We start from the raw sequence: 12,179 nt of genomic DNA on the forward strand, positions 1-12,179 counted from the left end.
GAACAGGCCTGGGGGGCACTGTTTTGGGGGGAGCTGAGATCAAAGCAGGATGAGCCCAAGGGGCTGTGAAAGGGCCGGGGGGGGAGGACTGTCCCAGTGTGTGTGTCTGGGGCCAGGGATTTGCATGAGCCAGACATGGGGACCGGAGCATGTGGTCTGCCCCCCCAGTGATGACCTTTGACCTCCTAGCACCTGGGTGATGGGTCATCAGACCTGGGGTTGGGCCTGGCAGCCTGTGACTTGGGTGCGGGGCAGTGGGGGAGAGAGATTAACCCTTTCCTTGCTGCAGCAGGCAGCCAGCTGCCTCCTCCATGAAAGCTGTTTTTTGGGGACGGGGGGCTCCCCAGCGGTGGTTCTTGGGGGTGGGAGTAGTTTCCCCTTGAGCAAATACATGTGGTAATACATTGTCAGGTGTCGGGGCATGGGGGTTTGGGTCTCTGGGATGGGGGTGATGGTCCCCCAGAGCTGGTACTCACAGATAGGACAATGACTGCACCTATCAGGAGCAGATGCGTGGGTGATGGGGGTTCGGGAACTGATTTTCTCAGGGGAGACGGAAACTGAGTCTCTGGGCTGAGGGGTGCTGGGTCTCTGGGTGCAGAGTCCCTGGAGGGGAGGATGCTGGGTTCCTAGGGAGCAGGTGCTGGGTCTCCGGGCTGGGGGATATGGGGTTCCTGGGGGAGGCAGGTGCTGGATTTCTGGGCTGGGGGGGGCAGGGTCTCGGGGGGGGCAGGTGCTGGGTCTCTGGGCTGTGGGGGGAGCAGGTGCTGGGTTCCTAGGGGGCAGGTGCTGGGTCTCTGGGCACAGGGTCCTGGGGGCTGTTGCTGGGTCTCCGGGCTGGGGGAGGCAGGGTCCCGGGGTGTGGGGGGGTGCTGGGTGTCTGGGCGCAGGGTACCAGGGGCCAGTCCCGTCCGCACCCCCTCCCCTAGAGCCGGTACTCGCAGACGTAGTACATGCGCCGGGCGCAGTCGTTGTCCCACCACTTGCCGTCGTCGGAGGAGAGGGAGACGCAGTTCTCCCGGGCGCCCCCGTTGGGCTGGCTCACCAGGTGGTCCTGGTACCAGTCGAAGAAGGAGACGCGCTGGCCGCTCTCGTACAGCCACAGGCCCTCGGCCCGCCGGTCGTGGATGCCCACCCAGGCCGGCCAGTTGAAGGGCTGGAAGGCCTCGTGCAGGTAGCGGCGCAGGGCGGCCAGTTCGGCGGCGTCGGCCGGCATGGCCAGGTTCCCGCCCCGCAGCCGGCACAGCTCCTGCGCCCCGTCGTAGCCCTCAAACTGCTTCACGATCAGGAAGCATTTGGCATGGAGCCTCCGGCCCCGCAGGCAGCCTGCAATGGGGGGGGGGGTCTGTGACCTCTGATTGCCCCCCAGCTCTGCAAAGTGTGACCTCTGACCCCTGACCTTCCTCTTCCCCCCCTGGACTGCAACCCACAGGTGAGTGTCTCTTCTGCCCTCCCCCCCAACCTCACCCCTCTCTCCCCCCATGGGGTGGGGGCTGAGAGGGCGACCTTTGCAGCTTGACCCACTGCCCTTTGCCCTTTGACCCAGGTTCTGATCCATGTAACATAGGGGCAGGCTCACCCCACTGACCTTTGCCCTCTGACCCAGGGTGGGCTGCTGTCCCATTTGACACCTTTTTGGTCCGCAGCTGGGTCCCCCTCTCTGCTGACCCCTGACCCAGTCCCCATTGACCTTTCCCCTTTGACCCAGAGAGAGGCTATGCCCTCTACCCTTTGCCCTCTGACCTGGTATGGGGCCACTCCTCTGCCCTTTGCCACCTAGAATGTGACTGTCCCGCTGACCTTTCCCCTCTGACCCCTGGAATGTGACTGTTCCTCTGAACTTTCCCCTCTGACTTGGGGGGGCACCTCTGACCTTTCCCCTCTGATCTGGAGTGGGGCCACCCCCTGACTGTTGCCTCTTGACCCCGGGACGTGGCTATCTGGCTGGCCTTTCCCCTTTGACCCACCTCTGACCTTTGCCCTCTGACCCCATGGGTGGGGCCACTCCTCTGACCTTTGCCCTCTGCCCCACCCCGCGCTCACCGTCGATCTTGCCGATGTCCTGCTGGTTGCGGGTGCTGGTCTGGCTGACGACGCTCAGCCCCTCCTGGGCCTCGGCCAGGCGCCCGCGCAGCTCGGCCAGGCCCTGCGAGAACTGGGCCAGGCGCAGGTCCATGGTGTAGAACTGCACGTTGAGCCGGTGCACGGCCGCGTCCAGGCTGTCCAGCCGCGAGACTGCCGGGGGGGGCACAGCGTCAGCCACGCAGCCCCTCCCCGGAGCCCCCCATCCCCCAGAGCCACACAGACCCTCCCCCGGAGCCCCCCGATCTCCACAGCCACGCAGCCCCTCCCCGGAGCCCCCCATCCCCCAGAGCCACACAGACCCTCCCCCGGAGCCCCCCGATCTCCACAGCCACGCAGCCCCTCCCCCGGAGCCCCCCGATCTCCACAGCCACGCAGCCCCTCCCCCGGAGCCCCCCATCCCCCACAGCCACGCAGCCACTCCCCCGGAGCCCCCCATCCCCCACAGCCACGCAGCCCCTCCCCCGGAGCCCCCCATCCCCCACAGCCACGCAGCCCCTCCCCCGGAGCCCCCCGACCTCCACAGCCACGCAGCCCCTCCCCTGGAGCCCCCCATCCCCCACAGCCACACAGCCCCTCCCCCGGAGCCCCCCGATCTCTACAGCCACGCAGCCCCTCCCCCGGAGCCCCCCGATCTCCACAGCCACGCAGCCCCTCCCCCGGAGCCCCCCATCCCCCACAGCCACGCAGCGCCTCCCCCGGAGCCCCCCATCCCCCACAGCCACGCAGCCCCTCCCCCGGAGCCCCCCGACCTCCACAGCCACGCAGCCCCTCCCCCGGAGCCCCCCGACCTCCACAGCCACGCAGCCCCTCCCCCAGAGCCCCCGACCTCCACAGCCACGCAGCCCCTCCCCCGGAGCCCCCCGACCTCAACAGCCACGCAGCCCCTCCCCCGGAGCCCCCCGACCTCAACAGCCACGCAGCCACTCCCTCGGAGCCCCCCATCCCCCAGAGCCACGCAGCCCCTCCCCTGGAGCTCCCCATCCCCCAGAGCCACACAGCCCCTCCCCCGGAGCCCCCTGACCTTCACAGACATGCAGCCCCTTCCCCTACCCCTGACATCCCCGACCCCATCCCCCACAGAGCATCAGCCATGCAGCCCCTCTCCCAGAGCCCCCCGACATCCCTGCCCCCCTCCCCCACAGACTGATCCTTCCCCTTCTCCTCCTGAACTCCGACCCACACATGGGACCTGGGAAGCCCCAAGCTGGGGCTGTGGGGGGCAGTGTGCCAGGCCTGGGCCAGGCTTGGCTGTGGGGGGCAGGGCCCCCCATACTCACACACGTAAGAGAATCCGTCCTCCTCGGGCTGAGGGGCAGCTGTGCTCGGGGCTGGCTGGGTGGGCTGAACATCCCCCTCGACGGGTGCCCCCTCCCCATCTTCCCCCTCCTCCTCTCCCTCGCCCCCCTCGGGGGCCAGCTCCGTCAGCGTCATCTCGGGGGGCCCCTCGCCCTCCTCCTCTGGCAGCTGCAGCACTTCCTGCAGGTGCTGTGGGGAGAGAGGGGGAGAGTGACCCTCCTGCCCTGGGGTTTGCCCCCAGCCCTCCTGCCAGCCCAGAACCCCATCCTTCCTCCTGCCCCACTCCCCTGTGCCCTGCCAGCCTCCCTGCCCCCATCCTTCCTCCTGCCCCGCTACCCTGTGCCCTGCCAGCCTCTCTGCCCCCATCCTTCCTCCTGCCCCGCTACCCTGTGCCCTGCCAGCCTCACTGCCCCATCCTTCCTCCTGCCCCACTCCCCTGTGCCCTGCCAGCCTCCCTGCCCCCATCCTTCCTCCTGCCCCGCTACCCTGTGCCCTGCCAGCCTCTCTGCCCCATCCTTCCTCCTGCCCCACTCCCCTGTGCCCTGCCAGCCTCCCTGCCCCCATCCTTCCTCCTGCCCCACTCCCCTGTGCCCTGCCAGCCTCTCTGCCCCCATCCTTCCTCCTGCCCCACTCCCCTGTGCCCTGCCAGCCTCCCTGCCCCCATCCTTCCTCCTGCCCCACTCCCCTGTGCCCTGCCAGCCTCCCCCCACCCCATCCTTCCTCCTGCCCCACTCCCCTGTGCCCTGCCAGCCTCCCTGCCCCCATCCTTCCTCCTGCCCCACTCCCCTGTGCCCTGCCAGCCTCCCTGCCCCCATCCTTCCTCCTGCCCCACTCCCCTGTGCCCTGCCAGCCTCTCTGCCCCCATCCTTCCTCCTGCCCCGCTCCCCTGTGCCCTGCCAGCCTCCCCCCACCCCATCCTTCCTCCTGCCCCACTCCCCTGTGCCCTGCCAGCCTCACTGCCCCCATCCTTCCTCCTGCCCCGCTCCCCTGTGCCCTGCCAGCCTCCCTGCCCCCATCCTTCCTCCTGCCCCGCTCCCCTGTGCCCTGGCAGCCTCCCTGCCCCCATCCTTCCCCTGCCCCGCTCTCCTGTGCCCTGCCAGCCTCCCTGCCCCCATCCTTCCTCCTGCCCCGCTCCCCTGTGTCCTGCCAGCCTCCCTGCCCCCATCCTTCCTCCTGCCCCACTCCCCTGTGCCCTGCCAGCCTCCCTGCCCCCATCCTTCCTCCTGCCCCACTCCCCTGTGCCCTGCCAGCCTCCCCCGACCCCATCCTTCCTCCTGCCCCGCTCCCCTGTGCCCTGCCAGCCTCACTGCCCCCATCCTTCCTCCTGCCCCACTCCCCTGTGCCCTGCCAGCCTCCCCCGACCCCATCCTTCCTCCTGCCCCGCTCCCCTGTGCCCTGCCAGCCTCCCTGCCCCCATCCTTCCTCCTGCCCCACTCCCCTGTGCCCTGCCAGCCTCCCTGCCCCCATCCTTCCTCCTGCCCCACTCCCCTGTGCCCTGCCAGCCTCCCTGCCCCCATCCTTCCTCCTGCCCCGCTCCCCTGTGTCCTGCCAGCCTCCCTGCCCCCATCCTTCCTCCTGCCCCGCTACCCTGTGCCCTGCCAGCCTCCCTGCCCCCATCCTTCCTCCTGCCCCGCTCCCCTGTGTCCTGCCAGCCTCCCTGCCCCCATCCTTCCTCCTGCCCCACTCCCCTGTGCCCTGCCAGCCTCCCTGCCCCCATCCTTCCTCCTGCCCCACTCCCCTGTGCCCTACCAGCCTCCCCCACCCCTTCCTTCCTCCTGCCCCACTCCCCTGTGCCCTGCCAGCCTCCCCCACCCCATCCTTCCTCCTGCCCCACTCCCCTGTGCCCTGCCAGCCTCCCTGCCCCATCCTTCCTCCTGCCCCGCTCCCCTGTGCCCTGCCAGCCTCACTGCCCCCATCCTTCCTCCTGCCCTGCTCCCCTGTGCCCTGCCAGCCTCCCTGCCCCCATCCTTCCTCCTGCCCCGCTCCCCTGTGCCCTGGCAGCCTCCCTGCCCCCATCCTTCCCCTGCCCCACTCCCCTGTGTCCTGCCAGCCTCACTGCCCCATCCTTCCTCCTGCCCCACTCCCCTGTGCCCTGCCAGCCTCCCTGCCCCCATCCTTCCTCCTGTCCCGCTCCCCTGTGCCCTGGCAGCCTCCCTGCCCCCATCCTTCCCCTGCCCCGCTCTCCTGTGCCCTGCCAGCCTCACTGCCCCCATCCTTCCTCCTGCCCCGCTCCCCTGTGCCCTGCCAGCCTCCCTGCCCCCATCCTTCCTCCTGCCCCGCTCCCCTGTGCCCTGGCAGCCTCCCTGCCCCCATCCTTCCCCTGCCCCGCTCTCCTGTGCCCTGCCAGCCTCACTGCCCCATCCTTCCTCCTGCCCCACTCCCCTGTGCCCTACCAGCCTCCCCCACCCCTTCCTTCCTCCTGCCCCACTCCCCTGTGCCCTACCAGCCTCCCCGCACCCCTTCCTTCCTCCTGCCCCGCTCCCCTGTGCCCTGCCAGCCTCCCTGCCCCATCCTTCCTCCTGCCCCGCTACCCTGTGCCCTACCAGCCTCCCCCCACCCCATCCTTCCTCCTGCCCCGCTACCCTGTGCCCTGCCAGCCTCCCTGCCCCCATCCTTCCTCCTGCCCCGCTCCCCTGTGCCCTGCCAGCCTCCCTGCCCCCATCCTTCCTCCTGCCCCACTCCCCTGTGCCCTACCAGCCTCCCCCACCCCTTCCTTCCTCCTGCCCCACTCCCCTGTGCCCTGCCAGCCTCCCCCCACCCCATCCTTCCTCTTGCCCCACTCCCCTGTGCCCTGCCAGCCTCCCCCACCCCATCCTTCCTCCTGCCCCGTTACCCTGTGCCCTGCCAGCCTCCCTGCCCCCATCCTTCCTCCTGCTCCGCTCCCTCATCCCCTGCCAGGCTCCCCTCTACCCCTCTGTCCAGCTTCCCATCAGCCAGACCCCACCCTCCATCCCTCCTCCTTGGCCTGCCCCAGGGCTGCTCCACAGAATGTGTTGTGTGTGTGTGTTGGGGGGGGGGGGGATATGCGCCTTTTGTGGTGGTATCTGCGAATTGATATGTGGGACTTCCTGTCTCCCCCTAAGAGTCAGTGGATTAGTGTGGAAGAAGGAGTGAGGCTGGGAGCCAGGACTCCTGGGTTCTCTCCCCGGCTCTGGGAGGGGAGTGAGGTGTAGTGGTTAGAGCAGGGGGGCTGGGAGCCAGGACTCCTGGGTTCTCTCCCCGGCTCTGGGAGGGGAGTGAGGTGTAGTGGTTAGAGCAGGGGGGCTGGGAGCCAGGACTCCTGGGTTCTCTCCCCGGCTCTGGGAGGGGAGTGAGGTGTAGTGGTTAGAGCAGGGGGGCTGGGAGCCAGGACTCCTGGGTTCTCTCCCCAGCTCTGGGAGGGGAATGGGGTCTAGTGGGTTGGAGCTGGGGCCCAGGACTCCTGGGTTCTGTTCCCAGCTCTGTGACCTTGGTGTCTGAGGCTCTCCCCCGAGTGCCGGGTGGTGTCCAGCTCCACAGGCTCTGTGAAGCGCATGTATGATGTTGGGCCGGGTGAGGCTCTTACATAAGGCAGCTGCGTGCAGCTCTGAGGCGCTGTCCCAGGAAGGGGGTGGGAACCCGGGGAGAGGGGGGACCCCAATGAGGGTTGGGGAACCTTGGGGGGGGTGAGCAGGGGGACCCGGAACCAGCGGTTGTGAGAATGGGGACCTGAGGCCGAGTGATGGGAGAGGATGGGACCTCGAGATGTGGGGGTGTAGGAGCGAGCCCCCAAGGAGGGGCTGGGACATCGGGATGGGGGTGAGAGGGAAGGGACTCTGTGGGACTAGGAACACGCTGACCATCCCCCGGCACGGCCTTCCCCCCCTCACCTTCAGCATCAGGGCCTGTCTCTCCTCCTCCGAGCTGAGCTCCCGGCTCCGGCCGGTCCCCAGCAGTGACCCCAGCAGCAGCAGCAGCACCCCGCACCCCGCGGCCATGCCCGCTCCGTTCCCCCCGTCCCAGACACACTGGTCCCGCCTGCCCGGGCGGCGCCGCTGGGGCTGGCGGGAGGGCTGGAGGGGCTGGGATCCCAGCCAAGAGCCAGCTGATCCAAACCAGATGTGTGGGGCTGAGGTTGCCAGGCTGGTTTTGTGTGTGTGTGTGTGTGTGTGTGTGTGTGTGTGTGTGTGTAACCCCAGCCCCTCCCTGCTGTACAGTGGGTATGTGTGTCTTTGCCCATCCCATACCCCTGGGAGCCTGGGCCCCACAGCTGGGGCTGTGGTGGCATGTCCGATGAATGTCAAAGCATCAGCCTGTGTCCGTGGGTGGATTTCCACAGCCCATGGGCGTCTTATGGCATGTGTATTTCCATGGCAGTGCGGCCTCTCTCATGTGTCGTGGTGTGTCAGAGCTGCTGTCCTGTGTCCACATGTATCCGTGTGTCCCATGCATGTCCCAGGGCATGCCCCGTGTCTGTGTTTGCGTGTCGCAGGCATGCCCCAGTGAGTGCCCTGTATTGGTGTGTATTTCTGTGTTCCAGGCATGTCCCAGCGAGTGCCTGTATCTGTGTGTGTATTTGCATGTCCCAGGGCATGGCCCATGTCTGTGTTTGCATGTCCCAGGCATGTCCCAGGGCATTCCCCATGTCTGTGTTTATGTGTCCCAAGCATGTCCCAGCAAATGCCTATGTCCATGTGTAGTCACGTGTCCCATGCATGTCACAGCAACTGTCCTGTATCCATGTGTATTTGTGTGTCCCATGCATGTCACAGGTGTGGACAGCATGGGGAGGTGAGGGGGGAGGATGTTCCAGCCGTGAATGGAGTGGGGGAGTGGGGTGGCTCCATGGGTCCCTGAACAACAGTGGGGGGGGGCATGGGGTGGGGAGTGCTGGACATGAATGTAGGGGGTGGGAGCGCAGTGGCCCTGTGTGTCCCTGAGCAGGGGACAGCAGGCTGGGGGGGTAGTACCAAGGTGTGTGTGTAGGAGGTTGGATGGTACAGGGAGGGGGGTTCGCTGTGAATAGTGCTGCGGGGAGTGGGGTGCCCCCCATGCATTCCTGAATAGCAGTGATGCTGTGTGTGTGTGGGGGGGGGAGTGGGGCTGGGCCAGGTGATGGGGGGGCTGTGAATGGATCAGGGCGGATCCATTCCTGAACAGCACCAGGCGGGGCGGCGGGGGGGGGGGGCTGGAATCGGGTGGATTGTGGGTGGTAACGGAGTGGAGGGGGGGGCGCGGAGCTGGCTATGAATGGAGGTGGGGAAGCGGAGCGGACCCGGGCATTCCTGAACAGCGGCAGCGGGGGTGGGGGGGGCGGTACCAGGGGCGGGAGGTACCAGGTGGATGGGGGGGGGGGGGAGCGGGGAGGACCCAGGAATTCCTGAACAGCGGCAGCTGGGGAGGAGGCGGTACCGGGGGGGGGGCGGTACCGAGGGTAGGAATAGGGGGGCGGTACCGAGTGGATGGTAACGGGGAGGGGCCGGTACCGGCTGGATGCTGGGTGGCAGCGGGGGGCGGTACCAGGTGGATGCTGGGCGGTACGGGGGGGAATGGTACCGGGTGAATGGTGCCGGGGGATGGTACCGGCTGGATGCTGGGCGGCAGCGGGGGGCGGTACCGGGGGGAATGGTACCGGGTGAATGGTGCCGGGGGATGGTACCGGCTGGATGCTGGGCGGCAGCGGGGGGCGGTACCGGGGGGAATGGTACCGGGTGAATGGTGCCGGGGGATGGTACCGGCTGGATGCTGGGCGATACTGGGGAGGGGGCGGTACTGGGTGGATGCTGGGCGGCAGCGGGGGGGCGGTACCAGGTGGATGCTGGGCGGTACCGGGGGGTGGTACCGGGTGAATGGTGCCGGGGGATGGTACCGGCTGGATGCTGGGCGGCAGCGGGGGGGCGGTACCAGGTGGATGCTGGGCGGTACGGGGGGTGGAATGGTACCGGGTGAATGGTGCCGGGGGATGGTACCGGCTGGATGCTGGGCGGTACCGGGAGGGGGCGGTACTGGGTGGATGCTGGGCGGCAGCGCGGGGGCGGTACCAGGTGGATGCTGGGCGGTACGGGGGGGAATGGTGCCGGGTGAATGGTGCCGGGGGATGGTACCGGCTGCATGCTGGGCGATACTGGGGAGGGGGCGGTACTGGGTGGATGCTGGGCGGCAGCGGGGGGGCGGTACCAGGTGGATGCTGGGCGGTACCGGGGAGTGGTACCGGGTGGATGGCACCGGGGGGCGGTACCGGGGATATGAATGGAGGGGGGCGGGGCGGACCCGTGCATTCCTGAACAGCGGCAGCTGCGGGGTGGCACCTGGTGGGTGGTACCCGGGGGGGGCGGGAAGATCAGCATCAGCCAAGCCGGCGGGGCGGGGGAGTCGGGCGAGCTCTCAGCCTGGGAGCCGGGACCAGGGGCAAGCGGACGGAGATGGGGAAGGGGACGGGACCGCGCCGCGCGTGGGGCTGAGACACCCTCCCATCGCCCGGGGGGGGGCAGAGACGGGGGGGGGCCGCCACCATGGTCCCCCCCACAGGACAGTCGTGCTAAGCGCGCCCCAGCCTCCCCCCCGCCATCGGCAGGTAAGGGGCAGGCAGCACACGGGGGACCGGTATTCCTGCGGGGGGGCTGACTGGTCGGGGATCCCTGTGTGGGGTGGGGAGGGATGGGGGGGCTGGCTGTGCTCCTTTTGTGGGGCGGGGCGCTGGGGTCCCTGTGTGGGGGCTGGCTGGTCAGGGATCCCAGTGTGGGGAGGGGTATGGGTCCGGGGTGCCCTTGTGGGGAGGAGCAGGGGGAGCTGGTCCGAGATCCCTGTGAGGGGTGGGGCGGCATGGGGGGGCTGGCTGGGGTTCCTGTGTGGGGAGGGGCAGGGGGGGCTGGCTGGCCAGGGATGCCCTGTAGGGAGAGGGGCAGGGGGGCTGGGGTGCCCTTGTGGGGAGGGGCAGGGGGATCTCGTCCGGGAACCCTGTGTGGGGAGGGGCAGGGGAACTCGCTGGCCAGGGATGCCCTGCAGGGAGAAGGGCAGGGGGGCCGGGGTTCCTGTGTGGGGAGAGGCAGGGGGCTGGCTGCCCAGGGGTTCCCTGTGTGGCAAAGGGGTGGGGTTCCTGGACTGGGGGTCCCTTACAGGGAGGGGCATGTAGTTGGCTGGCCTGGGGTTCCTGTGTTAGGGGGCACTAAGTGAATGGGGTTTCCGTGGGGGGAGGGGATTGGATCACTCGGGTGTATGTGGGGCTGGAGATGTGGTGGGGAGGAACTGCAGTGGGGCTGGCCGGGATCCCTGGGGGAGGAAGGGCAGGAGGCTGGCTGGCTGGGGTCCCCATAGGGGAGTGGTAGGGGGCTGGATGGATGGGATTTCCATGAGGGGAGGGGTTGGGGGATCGAGGGGGTCCTGGTGTGAGGGGGAAGGGCTGGTTGATATCCCTGGGGGCTGAATGGAAGGGGAGGTCCCCGTGGGGGAGGGGATGCCCGGGGTCCCTGTGTGGGGGATGGGAGGTTGCATTGCCTTGGCGGTGACTTTCGGGAGATTTGGGGAGCAAGGGGACCCTGGAGAGCGGCTGCCTTTGGGGGCACACCCGGGGTGGGGAAGGGGCAAGTCCCTCTGCCCTGGCTCCCCTGGGGTCTCCCCCACCCCCATTTCTCCTGGCCCCTGGCTTGTGGCTCACAGCAGAATCGCGCACCCCCCAACTCCAGAAACTGTTCTGGGGGCGGTGGGGGGGGAGGGAGCAGCACCATGTGGTGGTGGGGGGGCTGAATGGGTGCTGGAGAACCATACAAGAAGCTGTCTGGGAACAGCAGCGGGTGCACATGTGCTGCAGGCATGTGAGCCTGTGTGTGTGTGTGTTGTGTGTGTGTGCGTGCGTGTGCGTTATCTGTGTGGGTGGGTGGATGTGCATTATCCTTGTGTGCGCATGCCTGTGTGTGTGTATCTCTGTGAGTGTGTGTGCGTGCATTATCTGTGTGTGTGCACGCTATCTCTGTGAGTGGGTGTGCACGCATCTGTTAGTGTGTGTGTGAGAGAGAGGGACAGCTAGGGTGTATATCTTTGTGTGCATGCAGCCTTTGTTCATTTTTATGTGTGTGTGCATGTGTTATCTTTGGGAACGGGTGCACATCTCTGGGAGTGTGTGCATGCATTATCTGTACGTGTGCATGCCTCTGTGTATGTGTGCGTATGCAAATGCATATCTGTGTGTCTGTGTGCGTGCATTATCTCTGAGTGTGTGTGCTTCTGGGTGTGTGGGTGTGCATGCACACCCGCACACCCACCCACACACCTTTATCTGTGTGCGCACACACATGTGCATATCTCTGGGTATGTGTGCGTGCATTACCTGTGTGTGTGTGCTCCCTCTGGGTGTGTGCATGCATTATCTCAGCGTGTGTGCATCCCTCGGTGTGTGCATGAATTGGCTCCGTGCGTCTGTGTTATCTCAGCACACGTGGCTACCTGGCTTTGTGGGGGTGTCTGGGCGTGTATCCACGGGTGTCCCTCTGTGCACACGTACAGGTGTAGAATCTCAGTGCAGGTGTGAATTTAGTGCCAGTGCAGGGAGAGTGGGGGCTTGTCTCCACAGGGCAGTGTTGGTGCCTTCGCACAGGCGTGTGTCACGTGCGTTCGTGCCTGGGTGTGTCTCTTGGATTGACAACCCTGTGTCAGTGTGACGGTGGGCGCGGTGTTGGTGTAAATCTGTGCACGTGGGGCCCTGGTTGTTTGTGGGCGTGTGTGGCGGGGGGAAGGGGGGTGCTGCCTTTAGCCTCATTTCAGACTCAGGAGGCATGTGGAGGGTGGGGTGGCTTGAGGCCAAGGGAGAAACTGAGCAAGGAGGGGGAAACTGAGGGGAATAAAGG

General features: G+C 67.3%; 1 protein-coding gene across 1 annotated transcript; it reads right to left on the reverse strand.

Moving 5' to 3' along the window:
* Positions 1–825: 825 nt before the first annotated feature.
* Positions 826–7,337, reverse strand: CLEC11A (C-type lectin domain containing 11A). Its single transcript, XM_030545101.1, has 4 exons — positions 7,230–7,337; positions 3,363–3,570; positions 2,044–2,235; positions 826–1,326 (listed from the first exon to the last, which is right to left on the reverse strand). Exons 1-4 carry the CDS (start codon positions 7,335–7,337, stop codon positions 926–928), a joined length of 909 nt encoding a protein of 302 aa, XP_030400961.1. The 3' UTR covers positions 826–925.
* Between the last annotated feature and the right edge of the window lie 4,842 nt (positions 7,338–12,179).

The sequence above is a fragment of the Gopherus evgoodei genome, unplaced genomic scaffold (genome assembly GCF_007399415.2).
Source record: "Gopherus evgoodei ecotype Sinaloan lineage unplaced genomic scaffold, rGopEvg1_v1.p scaffold_35_arrow_ctg1, whole genome shotgun sequence".
NCBI lineage: Eukaryota > Metazoa > Chordata > Testudines > Testudinidae > Gopherus > Gopherus evgoodei.